This window comes from Salvelinus alpinus, chromosome 6 (genome assembly GCF_045679555.1).
Source record: "Salvelinus alpinus chromosome 6, SLU_Salpinus.1, whole genome shotgun sequence".
Lineage (NCBI taxonomy): Eukaryota > Metazoa > Chordata > Actinopteri > Salmoniformes > Salmonidae > Salvelinus > Salvelinus alpinus.
Window position 1 is genome coordinate 54,318,348 of NC_092091.1, and position 21,909 is coordinate 54,340,256.

Genomic DNA, 21,909 nt, shown 5'->3' on the forward strand with positions numbered 1-21,909 from the left:
ACATTGTAACATTGTAATTATTACATTGGCATTCATAAGGACTACCAGTCACTTCAACTAGATTCTCTTTAGCCACATTGTAACTGTACCTGGTGAAGTCTGTCATCTCCATCATGATCATGCACATCTGCTTGGCAAGGACGATGATGTCGTTGCCATTGTCGTCCCACTTGGCCACTTCGGCGTCCAGCTTGCACTTCTCCTGCCGGAAGCTCTCCACCTGCTCGGCGATCTTCGCCTTCTCCTCCTGAGGCAGCTGGGCCATGATGGCCTGAGAAGGGGCAGGAGGAGGAAGATGTAGGAGGAATTAGAGGAAGGTGAGTAGGGGAGTCAAAAAGAGAGGATGAGTAGTGAAAGACATAGGGAGAAGAGGAAGTGGGAGAAAGGGGGAAGAATAGATTGAGGAGGAAAAGAAGGAGTGGAGAGAGAGAAGGAATAATCAAACAATTAAACACTGGCAGTGAAAAGGCTTACTATGATACAACAAATACCAAAGATTAAGCATCAATTGCTCTTCAAATATTTAGCTGGCTGCCACTTTGAGGAGCCTTTATTCCTTAGTATACTCAACGAGAATAGATATTGCGTTAAGAGTTTGTCTTTGCCCTTCCGAAAGGTTTCCGAACAAAGTTATAAACTTGACGATTAATCAACCAGCGCTCCTAAAACCCCTTGACATCTTATACTCGTGAAGAGAAAAATCCATTCCTCGGCTCGTTTTGCCGTGAGAATACATTGTGCTCTCTTGCCATAGCCATTCGAGGCAGGTCTGAGATGGCATAAATCTCCAGGCAAGGTCACCAGTGCAGTAGAGGCTCCGATATTATTTGGGAGATAAATGTCTAATTACTTTACTTCTCATACCAGTCAATGAATAATGTATTTGTTCAACGTTCTGAGGTGAGTGCAGGGGAGAAAAGTAAGTCGGGCACTATTAGTTTTGTACTATTGATTGAGAAGGAAAGATGAAGTATCCATTGCATGGATGATATTGTTTTTAACCTCACCCTCCAAACACTGCAAAAAAAGTGAAATCAAAGCAAGCCTAAATATGTACATATTGAGTGATAATTCACTTAAAATGTGTATTTGTTCTTACCAAACTAAATGATCTAACATCATTGGCAGATTTGTTTGCTTATTTTAACAAAAAAAAAAGGCTTAATACAAGCAATGTATCTTATTTCAAGATATTTTGATATTTTAGCTTAATTGTCTTATTAAGGTAAAATATCTTGAAAAAATCTTGAAATAAGATCAATTACTTGTATTAAGCATTTTTTTGGTTAAAATAAGCAAAACTATCTGCCAATGACGTTAGATAATTTAGCATGGTAAGAAAAAATGAAAAAATTTAAGTGAATTATCACTCACAAGATATTTAGGTTTGCTTAGATTTCACTTTTAACAGTGTAAACTCTATGCTTAATGATTTCCTACTCTGTCCTTGTTTCCTCGATTCCTCGCCTCCCTCTCCAAGCTTAATGGAGGAGATGTGAGGTAGGAACCTTGAAAGCAAGGTTTTGATGACTCGTTTCCAGGCACAGCCTTCAAACTCTTCCTAGACCACATAGAATGTCTTTATAAGCATGACTGGTCTCATTAAGAAATAACTTCCCCACTCTGCCTCTTTTTCTCTCCTCTCCTCTCTCTCTCCTCCTGTCCGTCTGTCTGTCTACGTCCCTCCCACATTTCTTTCACAGCAAAGCTGGTGTGTGGGGGTGACCGGCAGGATGAGCTCAGTGTGAACGTGTATCACCTTTCACCCCTCCCTCCATGGAGGTGTGAGGTAGAGAATAACAACCACAAATGACTCGTCTTCCTCTCGTAAAGTAGCTCAGAACGGAAGGAGAGAAAAGCGTGAGAGAGATGCAGAGAGAGGCACAAAGCTGTTTTAGGTGTCATCAGACACTGCTATCTCATCACACAGCACCAGATGTCACCCTACTGATCACTCCCTCTCTACAGTCTCAGAGCCAGATATTAAATGTTTGGTATTGCTGCCCAAGTGGAACTTGCATCCTCTCTCTCCTCACAAGGTTCTTAAAACGCATTGGCGGAGAAGATCCAAGGACCTTCCCCTCGGACCCTCTCCTCCAATGGGATTTGAAAAGGAGGCAAGGAGAGAGGACGCGAGGCAAGGAGTCAAGGAGAAAGGAATTGGGCAAGTGCCCATGTTTACATGCCTCAGGCTGGGGTTTGAGTAGTAGTTTAAAGCAGTGGTTCTCAAACCTCTCCTCAGGGACCCCCGGCCATTCCATGTATTAGATCTATTCCAGAGCTAGCACACCTGATTCAACTTGTCAACTAATTAGATTAATTAGTTGAGCTTGTTCAGGGCTAAAACAAAATTGTGAAACGGCTGGGCTCCCCAAGGAGACGTTTGAGAACCACTGGTGTAAAGCACAGATGTTCCATTATATTGACCAGATACTCCATTGGCCGCTCTAACAATTACAATAAATGTCTTTAAAAACGGAAGGCAGTCGGGAGGAGGCAAGATGAGGTGGGACCATTCTAGCCAATGAGAGGGCAGATACCCGTGTGAACAACCACAACGGTCCTTGCTAACCAGTATCCTTGGGACGTCCCTACCCAATTGAAGTTGATATTTAAAATTGTTAAAGTAATCGGCTATGGTTAAGGTAAGGCTTAGGGTTGGGGTTAGGGTATGAACGTCCCAAGGATCCCAGATAGCACTAACAGCACAACTCCGATATAAAGTGTTTTTTCTCAAAGTTGCCGGGATGTCACATGTCCTACTTATATCAGTACACTCGTAACAACCTAAGCATTACAAAACGTATATTCGATCAAATAAACTCATGTAGCAAATAAGCCATTACATTTTTGTTGACCACATTTTACACTCATTTACCTCCATACTAACGCCACCTGCTGGACTAGACATATTTTGGCCCGGGTTATCGCTCTCGCGTTGCCTCTTCCTCTCTGTTTAAAGCAATGTAAACACATAAACAAACCTAACCCCTACAGTGTTGAGCGTAGCTAGATTTCCTTCAGCTGCTCTGTGCCAAAACACACACCATACAGCGTGCCGCCTATGCTATTCATAAACAACAACATGGATGGGTGAGAACGGCGGTAGGTAAAACTTAAACACACGGCAGTGTTAGTCTGTAATTAAACCCAACAGGAACCAAAATTACAAGTGAAGAGGGAAAATCCTCAGGGGAAGCTTTATCCTGTAGCACTGTTCATAGACACTGAATACAGACACGCTCTGTTAAATATCGCATTTAACGTGAGACTGAGCAGCCAAACAGAGGGCAGGTGGGAGGAATTCCTGTATTAAACTCCAAGTGGAATCAATCGCGACAGGTTAGTGCATACACCCGAGAGAGAGACGACCCCATCCCGACCGTGAGCGACACCATGGCCATCAACTGGGTAATTGCACCCACCCTCCCCCCAGACAGTTGCGACGGGCAATGGGGGCTTGGCTCAGTACCACGGACCCCCACAGTCAGGGGTCAGACATTAGAATTCCCTTCCCGCCACATCTTTTATTCACTGAACACTAATTATACGGGGTGCCAGCAGCGCTGAGGCAGGTGGATAGTGAGCATGGGGTCTATTCATGAATGCACACCGTAGCAAAATGTTTTGTAACAGAAAACAAAAACAAACGTTTCTTAACCATACACCAGGCTCAACGTCAACAGTGAAGAGGCGACTCCGGGATGCTGGCCTTCTAGACAAAGAAAAAGCCATCTCAGACTGGCCAATAAGAAGAAAATATTAAGACGGGCAAAAGAACATAGACATTGGACAGAGGAACTCTGCCGAGAAGGTCAGCATCCCGGAGTCGCCTCTTCACTGTTGACGTTGAGACTGTTGTTTTGCGGGTACTATTTAATGAAGCTGCCAGCTGAGGACTTGTGAGGCGTCTTTTTCTCAAACTAGACACTAATGTACTTGTCCTCTTGCTCAGTTGTACACCAGGGCCTCCCACTTCTCTTTCTATTCTGGTTTGAGCCAGTTTGCGCTGTTCTGTGAAGGGAGAAGTACACAGAGCTGTAAGAGATCTTCAGTTCTTGGCAATTTCTCGCATGGAATAGCCTTCATTTCTCAGAACAAGAATAGATTGACGAGTTTCAGAAGAAAGGACTTTGTTTCTAGCCATTTGGAGCCTGTGATCGAACCCACAAATGCTGATGCTCCAGATACTCAACTAGTCTAAAGAAGGCCAGTTGTAGTATTCCTTCTTTTATCAGGACAACAGTTTTCAGCTGTGCTAACATAATTGCAAAAGGGTTTTCTAATGATCAATTAGCCTTTTAAAATGATAAACTTGGATTAGCTAACACAACGTGCCATTGGAACACAGGAGTGATGGTTGCTGATAATGGGCCTCTGTGTAGAAATGTAGATATTCCATAAAATAATCTGACGTTTCCAGCTACAATACTCATTTACAACATTAACAATGTCTACACTGTATTTCTGATCAATTTTATCCTATTTTAATTGACAAAAAATGTGCTTTTCTTTCAAAAACAAAGCCATTTTTAAGTGACCCCAAACTTTTGAACGGTAGTGTATTTATCCAGTATATTTGATATATTACAGTATATGCATGCACTGTGTGAATCAGCAGAATGTATGTACTGTGTTGGTATCCTCACTCCTGTTCAGAAATCAGAAACCACACTGAAAACGGCAGGGGACAAGCTGACAGAGAAATCCCTCTTTGCTGCTAATTCCGGACCGGTGAAGTCGCTGACCAAGACATTCTGAAACCTGAGTTGTTGACCAGATCGAACCACGTATTTTAAAATACTGGGTTATCTCTCTGTTAAACATCAGTAGTTTTCAACCGTGAGCTCTATAATTATCGGTTGTATTGACAACCGAGAAACGTTCCCATGTCAACCAATCTCATGTCTGGGCAATTTTGGGCCCACCAATTGTGTGTGAATTGGCAGCCTCTAAGACATGTATCTGGACATGTATTTTCAAGGTGTTTGTAGAAGCACAAACCCTTACACCGAGGTGTATTACAATGGTATTGTATCTGGATAAACTGTTAAAGATTCATTGAGTTGTCTCATCACTCCTTTATACATCTGAATGCAATACGTAATCTTCATTTTGGAGCTGGGACTACATTGACATACATGTTTGGGTAGATTTCAACACTATCACTCTCCCACTTTCACTACCACATAACCATACCTTTCAATGTATCTTCTTGTAGCTCTAAAATATTGAGATTCGTTAAACTATCGAATCTCCCATGCCTCTCAAACATTTTAGAAAAAGCTGTTGCGCAGCGAACTCACTGCCTTCCTGAAGACAAACAATGTATACGAAACACTTCCGTCTGGTTTTAGACCCCATCATAACACTGAGACTGCATTCATGAAGGTGGTAAATGACCTTTCAATGGCGTCAGACCAAGGCTCTGCATCTGTCCTCGTGCTACTAGACCTTAGTGCTGCTTTTGATACCATCGATCACCACATTCTTTTGGAGAGATTGGAAATCCAAATTGGTCTACAAGGACAAGTTCTGGCCTGGTTTAGATCTTATCTGTCGGGAAAGATATCAGCTTGCCTCTGTGGATGGTTTGTCCTCTGACAAATCAACTGTACATTTCAGTGTTCCTCAAGGTTCCGTTTTAGGATCACTATTTTATTCACTATATATTTTACCTCTTGGTGATGTCATTCAGAAACATAATGTTAACTTTCACTGCTATGCGTACGATACACAGCTGTACATTTCGATGAAACATGGCGAAGTCCCAAAATTGCCCTCCCTGGAAGCCTGTGTTTCAGACATAATGAAGTGGATGGCGGAACATGTTTTACTTTTAAACTCGGACAAAACAGAGATGTTAGTCCTAGATCCCAAGAAACAAAGAGATCTTTGTGAGATCAGATATCTGTTGTATCTGACAATTAATCTTAATGGTTGTACAGTCGTCTCAAATAAAGCTGAGAAGGACCTTGGCGTTACTCTGGACCCTAATCTCTCTTTTGACGAACATATCGAGACTGTTTCAAGGACATCTTTTTTCCCATCTACATAACATCGCAAAAATCTGAAACCTTCTGTCCAAAAATTATACAGAAAAACGTATCCATACTTTTGTCACTTCTAGATTTGACTACTGCAATGCTCTACTTTCCAGCTACCCGGATAAAGCACTAAATAAACTTCAGTTAGTGCTAAACACGGCTGCTAGAATCTTGACCAGAACCAAACAATTTGATCATATTACTCCAGTGGCTTCCCGTTAAGGCTAGGGCTGATTTCAAGGTTTTACTGCTAACCTACAAAGCATTACATGGGCTTGCTCCTACCTATCTTTCGGATTTGTTTCTGAGGTACATACCTATACGTACGCTACGGTCACAAGACGCAGGTCTCCTTATTATCCCTAGAATTTCTAAGCAAACAGCTGGAGGCAGAGCTTTCTCTTATAGAGCTCCATTTTAATGGAATGGTCTGCCTATCCATGTGAGAGACGCAGACTTGGTCTCGATCTTTAAGTCTCTATTGAAAACTCATCTTTTCAGTAGGTCCTACGATTGAGTGTAGTCTGGACCAGGGGTGTGAAGGTGAACGGAAAGGCACTGGAACGACGAACCGCCCATGCTGTCTCTGCCTGGCCGGTTCCCCTCTCTCCACTGGGATTCACTGCCTCTAACCCTATTACGGTGGCTGAGTCACTGGCTTACTGGTGCTCTTCCGTGCCGTCCCTAGGAGTGGTGCGTCACTTGAATGGGTTGAGTCACTGACGTGATCTTCCTTTCCGGGTTGGCGCCCCCCTCGGGTTCGTTCCGTGGGGGAGATCTTCGTTGGCTATACTCGGCCTTGTCTCAGGGTAGAAAGTTGGTGGTTGAAGATATCCCTCTAGTGGTGTGGGGGCTGTGCTTTGGAAAAGTGGGTGGGGTTATATCCTGCCTGGTTGGCCCTGTCCGGGGTTATCGTTGGACGGGGCCACAGTGTCTCCCGACCCCTCCTGTCTCAGTCTCCAGTATTTATGCTGCAATAGTTTATGTGTTCGGGGGGCTAGGGTCAGTCTGTTATATCTGGAGTATTTCTCCTGTCTTATCCAGTGTCCTGTGTGAATTTAAGTATGCTCCCTCTAATTCTCTATCTCTCTCTTATTCTTTCTATCTTCTCTTAGAGGACCTGAGCCCTAGGACCATGCCTCAGGACTACCTGGCCTGATGACTCCTTGCTGTCCCCAGTCCACCTGGTCATGCTGCTGCTCCAGTTTCAACTGTTCTGCCTGCGGCTATGGAACCCTGACCTGTTCACCAGACGTGCTACCTTGCCCCGGACCTGCTGTTTTCGACTCTCTCTCTCTACCACACCTGCTGGCTCTAACTCTGAATGATTGGCTATGAAAAGCCAACCGATATTTACTCCTGAGGTGCTGACCTGTTGCACACTCTACAACCACAGTGATTATTATTATTTGACCCTGCTGTTCATCTATGAACGTTTGAACATCTTGGCCATGTACTGTTATAATCTCCACCCAGCACAGCCAGAAGAGGACTGGCCACCCCTCAGAGCCTGGTTCCTCTCTAGGTTTCTTCCTAGGTTCCTGTCTTTCTAGGGAGTTTTCCTAGCCACTGTACTTCTACATCTGCATTGCTTGTTGTTTTGGGTTTTAGGCTGGGTTTCTGTATAGCACTTTGTGACATCAGCTGATGCAAAAGGGGCTTTATAAATACATTTGATTGATTGAATTTTACTGATCATTCAAAATGTACGCACACACACTAATATCCATAATCAAGTAGCCTACATCAGCTTTTACATTGTTCAACATCTATATGTTCTGCTTCTACAATTGAACATCCAAACATTTCGGGCAATACTGGTCATTACTCTATCTAGTTCTACATCCAGCTATTCTACTTGTAGATGGAATCTACATGATATATGTGGCTAGTGGCTACAGTATGTAGCAATTACATAACATCTAGGACTACTCAATCTGTTTTGTGGAAATCCAGCATTACAGCATGGTTTAAATTGAAAGGCAATGTTCCCGCGTAAGCAGACACTGCGTACGCGGTAAACGCTGCCTATGTCAGCTCAATCAGAAATTACCTTTACATTTCTATACACAATCTGTCATGCTTCAGTGATACCGATTGAATAGAGACCCTAGTGTATTGAGTTTGGGGATTTGATTGACTTTAGAGTGATAAAACATCTATAGCTTCAACAAAGAGCGTACATATTGCTGTGACAAATCTGACCTTTTCCATTGATCATCATGAGAAATTCAGCATTATTGTACATTTCTTCGCAAATGTAAGGTTGCTACTATCTGTGTCATTAAATCTAGTGTGCCAACACTACACATAGGCTTAGCCATGAACACTGAGAGACAAGGTTGAAGGTCAGAACTTAATCAAACTAAATAAAAAATAAACTACATATGTAGCTTACATGGCAAACACAAAGCAGTGGTAAAAAAATGCACATGTGCCAAATACAACAGGTTTAGACCTTACCATGAAATGCTTACTTACAAGCCCGTAACCAACAAAAAAGAGTAAAGAAAATATTTACTGAATAAACTAAAGTAAAAAATAAATAATAATTTTGAAAAGCAACACAATAAAATAACAATAATGAGGCTGTATACAGGGGGAACCTGTATTCAGTCAATATGCGGGGGTACAGGTTAGTCAAGGTCATTTTAATCATTGTTCAGCAGTCTTATGGCTTGTGGGTAGGAACTGTTAAGGAGCCTACTAATAATATGCATATATTAGCTTCTGGGCCTGAGTAGCAGGCAGTTTACTCTGGGCACGCTTTTCATCCGAACGTGAAAATACTGCCCCCTATCCCAAACAGGTTAATATTAAACATCGCGCACCAGCTGTTATTGACAAATAGACACACACCTCCACCCCTTGTCTTACCGGACATAGCTGTTCTGTCCTGCCGATGCACGGAAAACCCAGCCAACTGTATATTATCCGTGAAACATAAGATATTACAGTTTATATTATCCCGTTGGTAGGACAGTCTCGAATGGAGCTCATCCAGTTTATTCTCCAGTGATTGCACGTTCACCAATGGAACAGATATTACCCGCCGCAAATTCTCACAAGGCACCCTAATATCTGTCTTTCCTTCTTTTCTTCATGCAAATGACGGGGATTTGGGCCTTGTCCGGGAGCAACATTATATCCTTTGCGTCAGACTCATTAAAGAAAAAATCTTGTCCAGTTCGAGGTGAGTAATCGCTGTTCTGATATCCAGAAGCTCTTTTCGGTCATAAGAGACGGTAGCATCAACATTATGTACAATATAAGTAACAAACAATGCAAAAAAACACACAAAATAGCACAATTGGTAAAATGGCAGCCATCCTCAGGCACCATTCTTCCAAATTAGGCTGACTGGACAGTAGTTTCCTGCTGGCTGTTTAGTTCGCCACCTTAACTTAGTATGTTCAAATGGAGAGCTGCACTGCTAATAAATCAATCAGCAACATAACTTGCAACTTAGTCACAGCAGCAAAGCCTTATGGGGTGTGGAGTCTTTTTTGGAGGCAGACATTTTGAGCTACCTCCTTTAGAGGGAGGCAGGCAGTTGAAAGAAGTTTTCCCCAACCAAGTTCACCTTTCTCCGGGGGCACTATGACCAGACCTGGTCTAGCTGGGAACTGGAAGGCCATTTACTCATACTGATACAGGAAGTGTCAGTCAATGACGGTGAACCACAGTGAAAACAACAACTGAACTGAAATAAAAAGGATCTTGGTCAGCTGGCAACTGCAAACACAACTAAGACAAAAAGCAGAGGTAGAAAAAAATGTTGGCAACATGGCCAGCTCTGGCTGTATGGCTGTCACACACCTGTATCGAGTCTAATTGGATGGTCACAACCCCAAACAGCAAAGCCTTATGGGAATTAGAGTTTTGGTATACTATTTAGGACTTCCCTGATTGTGTCACAACACACATGACAAACCAACTTTAACATGTGGTTTGTGATGAAGTCTGCTTAAATAGGTAAACTATTTCTTAACTGGGTCACCTCTTACCTCGATCAATTAAGTGTTTACCGTTACTTTAAAACGTGTACAGACAACTTCACAGGTCTGGTTCCAATTCCTCTGCTGAATTAAAGGGAGTCTACACCAACTGTCGATGACATGAAGATGGCGGCTCAAAAGGTTAGCTTAGTCCTCAAACTTTCTCAATGGTGATTTACAAAGAAACACATGGGCCAATTGGGATGTCATAATAGGGGGGGGGGGGGGTACTGGGCGAGAGTATTTTCTTCTTCTCCCGCTCTCCAGAATTCACTTATCCCAAAATCCCTTCCTCTGCTTACTGATAACAACAAGAGCGGGCCTTGGGAGCTTAGCGCAGTGGCAAATCCCATCCTATAGAGCACGTGCCAATACACTCGGCGGCTCGGCGGGGATTAGACACGGCGCTTTCTGGGTTTCTTCACAGGCAGGGGCATCGCGAAATGACTTTAATTTGTTTCATTTGAAATAAAATTCCCAGACACTAGCGAGATCAATTTTATGGCTGACCTATCAGGGGCTTTGTGTGTGTGTGTCTCTCTGTGTGTGTTTGCGTGTAAACTCAGCAAAAAAAGAAACGTCCTCTCACTGTCAACTGCGTTTATTTTCAGCAAACTTAACATGTGTAAATATTTGTATGAACATAACAAGATTCAACAACTGAGACATAAACTGAACAAGTTCCACAGACATGTGACTAACAGAAATTGAATAATGTGTCCCTGAACAAAGGGGGGGTCAAAATCAAAAGTAACAGTCAGTATCTGGTGTGGCCACCAGCTGTATTCAGAACTGCAGGGCATCTCCTCCTCATGGGCTGCACCAGATTTGCCGTTTTTTGCTGATGTTACCCCACTCTTCCATCAAGGCACCTGCAAGTTCCTGGACATTTCTGGGGGGAATGGCCCTAGCCCTCACCCTCCGATACAACAGGTCCCAGACCTGCTCAATGGGATTGAGATCTGGGCTCTTCGCTGGCCATGGCAGAACACTGACATTCCTGTCTTGTAGAAAATCACCCACAGAACAAGCAGTATGACTGGTGGCATCGTCATGCTGGAGGGTCATGTCAGGATGGATGAGCCTGCAGGAAGGGTACAACATGAGGGAGGAGGATGTCTTCCCTGTAAAGCACAGCGTTGAGATTGCCTGCAATGACAACAAGCCCAGTCTGATGATGCTGTGCCACACCGCCCCGACCATGATGGACCCTCCACCTCCAAATCGATCGCGTTCCAGAGTACAGGCCTCGGTGTAACGCTCATTCCTTCGACGATAAACGCAAATCCGACCATCACCCCTGGTGAGACAAAACCGCGACTCGTCAATGAAGAGGCCTTTTTGCCAGTCCTGTCTGGTCCAGCGATGGTGGGTATGTGCCCATAGGTGACGTTGTTGCCGGTGATGTCTGGTGAGGACCTGCCTACAAGCCCTCAGTCCAGCCTCTCTCAGCCTATTGCGGACAGTCTGAGCACTGATGGAGGGATTGTGCATTCCTGGTGTAACTTGGGCAGTTGTTGATTCCATCCTGTACCTGTCCCGCAGGTGTGATGTTCGGATGTACCGATCCTGTGCAGGTGTTGTTACACGTGGTCTGCCACTGCGAGGACGATCAGCTGTCCGTCCTGTCTCCCTGAAGCTCGGTCTTAGGCGTCTCACAGTACGGACATTGCAATTTATTGCCCTGGCCACATCTGCAGTCCTCATGCCTCCTTGCAGCATGCCTAAGGCACGTTCACGCAGATGAGCAGGGATCCTGGGCATCTTTCTTTTGGTGTTTCTCATAGCCCGTAGAAAGGCCCCTTTAGTGTCCTAAGTTTTTATAACTGTGACCTTAATTGCCTACCGTCTGTAAGCTGTCAGTGTCTTAATGACTGTTCCACAGGTGCATGTTCATTAATCATTTATGGTTCATTGAACAAGCATGGGAAACAGTGTTTAAACCCTTTACAATGAAGATCTGTGAATTTATTTGGATTTTTAAAAAGGGACGTTTTTTCGCTGAGTTTATGTGCGCGTCTCTATGTGTGAGCGTGTGTCTCTCTGTCTCTGAGTGAGTATGTGTGTGTTTCTGTCTCTCTGTGAGTATGTGTGTGTCTCTCTGTCGCTGTGTGAGTATGTGTGTGTCTCTCTGTCTCTGTGTGAGTATGTGTGTGTCTCTCTGTCTCTGTGTGAGTATTTGTGTGTCTCTCTGTAAGTATGTGTGTGTCTCTCTGTCACTGTGTGAGTATGTGTGTGTCTCTCTGTCTCTGTGTAAGTATGTGTGTCTCTCTGTCGCTGTGTGAGTATGTGTGTGTCTCTCTGTCTCTATGTAAGTATGTGTGTCTCTCTGTCTCTGTGTGAGTATGTGTGTGTGTGTCTCTGTCTCTGTGTGAGTATGTGTCTCTCTGTCTTTGTGTAAGTATGTGTGTCTCTCTGTCTCTGTGTGAGTATGTGTGTGTCTCTCTGTCTCTGTGTTAGTATTTGTGTGTCTCTCTGTCTCTGTGTAAGTATGTGTGTGTCTCTCTGTCTCTGTGTGAGTATATGTGTGTCTCTCTGTCTCTGTGTGAGTATGTGTGTGTCTCTCTGTCTCTGTGTGAGTATGTGTGTGTCTCTCTGTCTCTGTGTGAGTATGTGTGTGTCTCTCTGTGTCTGTGTAAGTATGTGTGTGTCTCTCGGTCTCTGTGTGAGTATGTGTGTGTCTCTCTGTCTCTGTGTGAGTATGTATGTGTCTCTCTGTCTCTGTGTGAGTATGTGTGTGTCTCTCTGTCTCTGTGTGAGTATGTGTGTCTCTCTGTCTCTGTGTGAGTATGTGTGTGTCTGGCAGTCTCTGTGTAAGAATGTGTGTGTCTCTCAGTCTCTGTGTGAGTATGTGTGTGTCTCTCTGTCTTTGTGTAAGTATGTATGTGTCTCTCTGTCTCTGTCTCTGTGTGAGTATGTGTGTCTCTCTGTCTCTGTGTGAGTATGTGTGTCTCTCTGTCTCTGTGTGAGTATGTGTATGTCTCTCAGTCTCTGTGTAAGAATGTGTGTGTCTCTCAGTCTCTGTGTGAGTATGTGTGTGTCTCTCTGTCTTTGTGTAAGTATGTATGTGTCTCTCTGTCTCTGTGTGAGTATGTGTGTGTCTCTCTGTCTCTGTGTGAGTATGTGTGTCTCTCTGTCTCTGTGTGAGTCTCTCTGTCTCTGTGTGAGTATGTGTGTGTCTCTCTGTCTCTGTGTGAGTATGTGTGTGTCTCTCCGTCTTTGTGTAAATATGTGTGTCTCTCTGTCTCTGTGTAAGTATGGGTGTGTCTCTGTCTCTGTGTGAGTATGTGTGTGTCTCTCTGTCTTTGTGTAAGTATGTGTGTGTCTCTCTGTCACTGTGTGAGTATGTGTGTGTCTCTCTGTCTCTGTGTAAGTATGTGTGTCTCTCTGTCGCTGTGTGAGTATGTGTGTGTCTCTCTGTCTCTATGTAAGTATGTGTGTCTCTCTGTCTCTGTGTGAGTATGTGTGTGTGTGTCTCTGTCTCTGTGTGAGTATGTGTCTCTCTGTCTTTGTGTAAGTATGTGTGTCTCTCTGTCTCTGTGTGAGTATGTGTGTGTCTCTCTGTCTCTGTGTTAGTATTTGTGTGTCTCTCTGTCTCTGTGTAAGTATGTGTGTGTCTCTCTGTCTCTGTGTGAGTATATGTGTGTCTCTCTGTCTCTGTGTGAGTATGTGTGTGTCTCTCTGTCTCTGTGTGAGTATGTGTGTGTCTCTCTGTCTCTGTGTGAGTATGTGTGTGTCTCTCTGTGTCTGTGTAAGTATGTGTGTGTCTCTCGGTCTCTGTGTGAGTATGTGTGTGTCTCTCTGTCTCTGTGTGAGTATGTATGTGTCTCTCTGTCTCTGTGTGAGTATGTGTGTGTCTCTCTGTCTCTGTGTGAGTATGTGTGTCTCTCTGTCTCTGTGTGAGTATGTGTGTGTCTCGCAGTCTCTGTGTAAGAATGTGTGTGTCTCTCAGTCTCTGTGTGAGTATGTGTGTGTCTCTCTGTCTTTGTGTAAGTATGTATGTGTCTCTCTGTCTCTGTGTGAGTATGTGTGTGTCTCTCTGTCTCTGTGTGAGTATGTGTGTCTCTCTGTCTCTGTGTGAGTATGTGTGTCTCTCTGTCTCTGTGTGAGTATGTGTGTGTCTCTCAGTCTCTGTGTAAGAATGTGTGTGTCTCTCAGTCTCTGTGTGAGTATGTGTGTGTCTCTCTGTCTTTGTGTAAGTATGTATGTGTCTCTCTGTCTCTGTGTGAGTATGTGTGTGTCTCTCTGTCTCTGTGTGAGTATGTGTGTCTCTCTGTCTCTGTGTGAGTCTCTCTGTGAGTATGTGTGTGTCTCTCTGTCTCTGTGTGAGTATGTGTGTGTCTCTCTGTCTTTGTGTAAATATGTGTGTCTCTCTGTCTCTGTGTAAGTATGGGTGTGTCTCTGTCTCTGTGTGAGTATGTGTGTGTCTCTCTGTCTTTGTGTAAGTATGTATGTGTCTCTCTGTCTCTGTGTGAGTATGTGTGTGTCTCTCTGTCTCTGTGTGAGTATGGGTGTGTCTCTCTGTCTTTGTGTAAGTGTGTGTGTCTCTCTGTCTCTGTGTAAGTATGGGTGTGTCTCTGTCTCTGTGTGAGTATGTGTGTGTCTCTCTGTCTCTGTGTGAGTATGTGTGTCTCTCTGTCTCTGTGTGAGTATGTGTGTGTCTCTCTGTCTCTGTGTAAGTATGTGTGTGTCTCTCTGTCTCTGTGTAAGTATGGGTGTGTCTCTGTGTGAGTATGTGTGTGTCTCTCTGTCTCTGTGTGAGTATATGTGTGTCTCTCTGTCTCTGTGTAAGTATGTGTGTGTCTCTGTCTCTGTGTAAGTATGTACAGTGAGGGAAAAAAGTATTTGATCCCCTGCTGATTTTGTACGTTTGCCCACTGACAAAGAAATGATCAGTCTACAATTTTAATGGTAGGTTTATTTGAACAGTGAGAGACAGAATAACAACAAAAATATCCAGAAAAATGCATGTCAAAAATGTTATAAATTGATTTGCATTTTAATGAGGGAAATAAGTATTTGACCCCTTCTCAATCAGAAAGATTTCTGGCTCCCAGGTGTCTTTCATACAGGTAACGAACAGAGATTAGGAGCACACTCTTAAAGGGAGTGCTCCTAATCTCAGTTTCTTACCTGTATAAAAGATACCTGTCCACAGAAGCAATCAATCAATCAGATTCCAAACTCTCCACCATGGCCAAGACCAAAGAGCTCTCCAAGGATGTCAGGGACAAGATTGTAGACCTACACAAGGCTGGAATGGGCTACAAGACCATCGCCAAGCAGCTTGGTGAGAAGGTGACAACAGTTTCTGTGATTATTCGCAAATGGAAGAAACACAAAAGAACTGTCAATCTCCCTCAGCCTGGGGCTCCATGCAAGATCTCACCTCGTGGAGTTGCAATGATCATGAGAACGGTGAGGAATCAGCCCAGAACTACACAGGAGGATCTTGTCAATGATCTCAAGGCAGCTGGGACCATAGTCATCAAGAAAACAATTGGTAACACACTATGCCGTGAAGGACTGAAATCCTGCAGCGCCCGCAAGGTCCCCCTGCTCAAGAAAGCACATATACATGCCCGTCTGAAGTTTGCCAATGAACATCTGAATGATTCAGAGGACAACTGGGTGAACGTGTTGTGGTCAGATGAGACCAAAATGGAGTTCTTTGGCATCAACCCAACTTGCCGTGTTTGGAGGAGGAGGAATGCTGCCTATGACCCCAAGAAACCATCCCCACCGTCAAACATGGAGGTGGAAACATTATGCTTTGGGGGTGTTTTTCTGCTAAAGGGACAGGACAACTTCACCGCATCAAAGGGACGATGGACGGGGCCATGTACCGTCAAATCTTGGGTGAAAACCTCCTTCCCTCAGCCAGGGTATTGAAAATGGGTCGTGGATGGGTATTCCAGCATGACAATGACCCAAAACACACGGCCAAGGCAACAAAGGAGTGGCTCAAGAAGAAGCACATTAAGGTCCCGAAGTGGCCTAGCCAGTCTCCAGACCTTAATCCCATAGAAAATCTGTGGAGGGAGCTGAAGGTTCGAGTTGCCAAACGTCAGCCTCGAAACCTTAATGACTTGAAGAAGATCTGCAAAGAGGAGTGGGACAAAATCCCTCCTGAGATGTGTGCAAACCTGGTGGCCAACTACAAGAAACGTCTGACCTCTGTGATTGCCAACAAGGGTTTTGCCACCAAGTACTAAGTCATGTATTGCAGAGGGGTCAAATACTTATTTCCCTCATTAAAATGCAAATCAATTCATAACATTTTTGACATGCGTTTTTCTGGATTTTTTTGTTGATATTCTGTCTCTCACTGTTCAAATAAACCTACCATTAAAATTATAGACTGATCATTTCTTTGTCAGTGGGCAAACGTACAAAATCAGCAGGGGATCAAATACTTTTTTCCCTCACTGTATGTGTCTCTCTGTCTTTGTGTAAGTATGTATGTGTCTCTCTGTCTCTGTGTGAGTATGTATGTGTCTCTCTGTCTCTGTGTAAGTATGTGTGTGTCTCTGTCTCTGTGTAAGTATGTATGTGTCTCTCTGTCTTTGTGTAAGTATGTATGTGTCTCTCTGTCTCTGTGTGAGTATGTATGTGTCTCTCTGTCTCTGTGTAAGTATGTATGTGTCTCTCTGTCTCTGTGTAAGTATGTATGTGTCTCTCTGTCTCTGTGTGAGTATGTATGTGTCTCTCTGTCTTTGTGTAAGTATGTACAGTATGTGTATCTCTGTCTGTGTGAGTATGTATGTGTCTTTCTGTCTCTGTGTAAGTATGTATGTGTCTCTCTGTCTCTGTGTAAGTATGTATGTGTCTCTCTGTCTTTGTGTAAGTATGTATGTGTCTCTCTGTCTGTGTGAGTATATGTGTGTCTCTCTGTCTCTGTGTAAGTATGTATGTGTCTCTCTTTCTCTGTGTAAGTGGAGGACAAAAAGACAGAGTGAGAGAGGGGCCATCTCCTGTGTGTTTACTCCCTCCTCATATTATACATGTTTGATTCCAATAACTTAGCTCTATGCATAAGTATAATAGAAGTGACAACCAGGAAGAGCCGCTCGAGGAACAATGGAGGGGGGACAGAGAGACCAAAAGCAAGAGCGAGAGGGAGAGAAAGCGAGAGCAATAAAGCCTTGTTCACACTGGAGAAGCGACACAATGGCGGTGTAATAATTGTGGTGCCGTCAAATTGACCAGAAACATCCGTTGCATCACACCCGTAGTGTCAGAAGGTGAGATAGAGACAGAGGGAGGGAAAGAAAGAGTGAGTGAGAGGCTAACCTGGTGTCTGTATTGTTTGTGTGTGTTTTGACGCAAAGAGAGACCTACTGGGCACAGATGCCAGCTTTAAACGTCTAGTTTGGACGTACATTCGGTCGAGTTGTCAACTAACGCAAATTCAACGTGAAATCAAGCAAACATTTCACCCTTTCATTTGGATTTAGGTTCAAAGTTGGGTGGGGGGAAAAATGACATGATTCCCTGACGTCGATGACGCCTTGCAAATCTAATTCCGCATTGATTCAGCGTCATCGCATAGATTCTTTTGGGGGGGGGGGGGGGGGGGGTTGAAATGATGTGAAAACACTGTCGATCGAAGCAGTCTTGCCCAGTGGGGAGTAACTAACCTCGTTGTCAGCGTGGTGTGTGCTGCATGATACCCCTACACATGCCCAGCGTGAAAGGAACAGTGGGTGTAAACCTGGACATGCTCCCCACGTCGGCTCATGCCGAGAAGACACAGGAGACGGCCGTTCACCTTTCCTCTTGTCTCCTCTAATAACAACACACGCTGTGGTGTGCCAATGTGCACTTCACGTGACCGGGAGAAGGTAAACAGGGTTTACCGTGACATGACAGGTTAGGGCATGTGCATGTGTATCATGTGTCTACATTTCTAAATGAACAGCACCCATTCATTTCAAGTGGCATCCGTTTTCAACATGAGACTCAGGAGCATGCACCTCAAACTAAATAGCATCAGGATGGTATCGCCCACTCACAGAGTTGCGTAGACACTTGTGTGTGATGCGTTTGAGCTCAGATGGCCTTCGCTGCAGGAGGTCGTGGGTGTGTGTGTGGGTGCGCGTGTGTGTGAGCCACGGGACACCGTGGGACGACTCAGTGGGATTCGATGAGACCCAACTGTACCCACTTCTCACCCTGGCGAAATAGGCACTGGACCCCCTGCCGGACCCCCTACCAGTGTCCCAGAACAACGGCTGTCTATGCTCCCAAAAGTACAATCCTGTACCCACCTTATGGCCAAAGTTAGTTGTTATAATCATGGAGTTTGACACAACCGTTCTCTCTGTTTGTTTTCACCTCCTTTAAACTTTTTGACGGGTTCGTTTGGAGAGAGATGTGGTGGTGGGTGGGTGGGTGGGTGGGTGGGTGGGTGTGGGTGTGTGGGTGTGTGTGTGTGTGTGTGTGTGTGTGTGTGTGTGTGTGTGTGTGTGTGTGTGTGTGTGTGTGTGTGTGTGTGTGTGTGTGTGTGTGTGTGTGTGTGTGTGTGTGTGTGTGTGTGTGTGTGTGTGTGTCTGTGTGTCTGTGTGTCTGTGTGTCTGTGTGTGTGTGTCTGTGTGTGTATGAGGCCGGTTGGTGCCAACAGGCTTTGGGTTAATTTCAATGTTTCCCCTCTCCAATCCATTTCCCATTCATAATGCCAACTATCTCTCCCTCTCCCTCTCTCTCTCGCACACACTCTCTCTCTCTCTCTCTCTCTCTCTCACACACACTCTTTCTCTCTCTCCCGGATTCCCTCCGACTTTGAGGAAGGCTTCCTAGCAGCAGCAGGCCTCTCAGGATGAGGGGAGGCATGAGGCCAAACCTTTTCCTGCCACCCGGCATTCCACAATCCAACCTCAACAGCCAACCACTCTCCCTGCTGTAGGGGTGGTAAGCACTGATACCCTTTAATGTACTTTAAGCAGTGCCCCTGTGTACAAATAATACATGGGAAAAAAACACTAATGTGCACAAAGCCCAAAGCCCCATGTGATCACTGGCACCATTCAGGCTTGGCACGGGTGGAGTGTGCATTCCCGGTAATATCGGAGGGGGGATGCAGTAATTGCCACGGCTTCATTTGCGCTCGCAATTTTACACCCGTCTCTCCTCCCGAGTGGGATCGTGCTTTAGTCATTTCAAAACAATCAAATTCGGCTATGATCATTTCAATGTACTTTTCGTTTTCCGTATGATGGAATCCTGTGATTTTAAAATCATACAATAGTGGGGTTTATCCAGTGCAGAACCCACTGGGAATTTACATTATGTTGAACACGAGAGGAATTGAAGTGGTGCAACAAGAGGCTTTAGGTAATGAAAGGGAAGTCCGACTTGCAATATGACACACTGCAACAATACCCTTTTCACATTACTGAGCATGAGCTAAACTGAGCCAAGCCTAGGTTTACTGGCCTGACCTGGTTACGAATCCACCAGAGTTGCTGGAACTGTGCAGGGAAGGACAATGTGAAAGGCCTTTGTGATAAATAGGGGTATCCTTGGGCACATCGGAAATGGCACCCTATTCCCTACGCAGTGCACCTCTTGACTCAAAAGAGGTGCACTATATTGGGTCTCATTTCTGACTCAACCCCAATCATGTTCCTATGTAGCGAGCTATGGAATGTTCCAGAGCAGGTTCTGGAGTGGGGTTCTAGTGTATGGCTCTAGTGGGGTTCGAGAGCTGGCTCTAGAGTTCCACTCACCCTGGCGCTCTGTCCGGCGATGAGCTGGTCGTCCTCCGTCTGGACGCTGGTCCTGCTGCGGGCGTCGTAGTCCTCCTGCTCAAAGTCTGAGTCATCCTCCAGCTCCTCAGGTGTCTACAGAGAAAGGTGAAGAGGGGATGGAGAGGGAAAAGAGGCAGAGAGAGAGGGGGGGGATACAAAAGGGGTAGGAGAGAGAAAGAAGGAGAAAGTATTTGGGAGAGAAGGGAAAGGTGTGTGGGAGATGAGAAGAGAAATTGAAGAATAGTAGATGTAGGAGAGAGAGAGGAGAGAGAGAAAAAACATGACGACTGTTAGATCAACAGCTGCAGTGTCACACAACACAGATTTCTGATACATCAGTCCTCAGACACATCTCTATCTCCACTCTCCCTCTACTGTACTTCTCACTCACACACTTCTTCTTCAGCTTCTGTGTCCTGGGTTGAGTCTGTTCTCAGCCAGAGTCTGAGGGCAGAGAGGCCTTCCCGTCACGTGAGGGGTGGCTGGCAGGAGATGTCACACAATTAACAGCAAGTCAGATCTCCTTGTGTTGAATTATTCAGCCCCCTTTTTCACCCCCCCTTTTATATGCTTTATACGCTCGGATTTCAAGTCCCTTGCATCATTGTTTTTAAGAAGTCTCGGTGGTGGTTTACACCACGCACCATAAGAGCACTATAAAGCTCCCTGAAATAGTGGGATCAAACGGCACAAAGGGAAAAGGGCGGGAAGGGTAAATGGCCTCAAGAGATTCCGTGATTTAGCTTTTTCTTCTTCGGTCTTCAACTTGTTGTCAACCGCTATCTCACAACGAGACAGGTTGTTCAGATGTTCTAGACAGGCAGGACTCAGGGACGAATCAGTTAATGTTTTCGACCAATGAAGAGCAGGGATCTGGGGCTTCCGGGCCAATCGGGAGGCAGTTAGCTGAGGAGAAGGGCGGGATGAGTGGCTCGGTCGCCCACCTGTCTGTCTGTTTGTCAACAACGCGTGTCTATCGTCACGGCAACACTGTAAACATCATCTATACCGTCCTCATCTCCAGACATAACCTCCTCTACGAGCTGAAGAGGCCACTAGTCCGAAAAGATGGTTTTATACCTGCTTCTCTCGAAAACAAACCGAATTTCTCGCAAATCCACCACACGAACATGAAGACGTTACAGTTGTGCGCCTCTACACGACACGGAGGCAGGCATGATATCAGACTCCTTAAACATGGGAGACGGCGCTGGAGCGTATAACGGCTGTATAACGAGCTCCTGACCAGTTCTGCTATTCAGTGTGTGTTTCTGCGCTGATCTGAGCTTTTTGGACATCGTGCTTTCACCATCGTTTCCTATGACCGATCGTTACTCATTGTGTATCTATTATTACCTGTTGTACTTTTCTATTATTTCTCTATTTAGGTTTTTCCTCTACATTGTTGGGAAGAGGCCATGAGTAAGCCTGTCACTCTTAGTCCACACCTGTTGTGTACAAAGCATGCGATGAATACAATTGTATTTTATTTGATGGCAGCCTATTCCCTATATAGTGCACGACTTTTGACCCGGAACACTATGAGCCCTGATCAAAAGTAGTGCACTATAAAAGGGAATGGGGTGCCATTTGGGATGGGGTTTGACTGCTTGTATCTCCTGCAGGTTAATTATTTCCCCTTTGTTCCCAGAAGAATGGATATGTGCTCCCTTTGTGTGTGGAAATGAGCGTGAACATTGAAGCCTTGTTTTAGTTGAATTGCGTGGCACGTTCCATTTTCTGGAGTGGACACACACACGCAGATGTCTGCAGATGTCTGCAGACGTGTGTGTTTGAGTGTGTGTGTGTGTGTGTGTGTGTGTGTGTGTGTGTGTGTGTGTGTGTGTGTGTGTGTGTGTGTGTGTGTGTGTGTGTGTGTGCGTTTGTGTGTGTGGAATGCTATTTAATTAACCCTCTACACACACACACACCCGACCATACTCAACTTCTGAAATGAACACCATGGAGAATTGCCCCCATAATCCATTGCCGTTGTAGGGTACAACGAGGCCCTGCCAACAGATTCTAAAGAAATAATTTTCTAAAGAAATCCATGTACACCAGCTTACACGGGAGAAAAAAAAAAACACACCACAAAAAAATCCTTCAGACGTT

The 21,909-nt window shown here is 44.8% G+C and overlaps 1 protein-coding gene across 1 annotated transcript in view; it reads right to left on the minus strand.

Annotated features, from left to right (window-relative positions):
* LOC139578900 (catenin alpha-2-like) overlaps nt 1-21,909 on the minus strand; it is a 707,491-nt gene that overhangs the window by 22,874 nt on the left and 662,708 nt on the right. The window contains exons 14-15 of the mRNA XM_071407028.1: nt 19,774-19,887; nt 90-271 (exon numbers count right to left, since the gene is read on the minus strand). Coding sequence (XP_071263129.1) covers nt 90-271; nt 19,774-19,887 — 296 coding nt within the window. The remainder of the gene's footprint in view (nt 1-89; nt 272-19,773; nt 19,888-21,909) is intronic.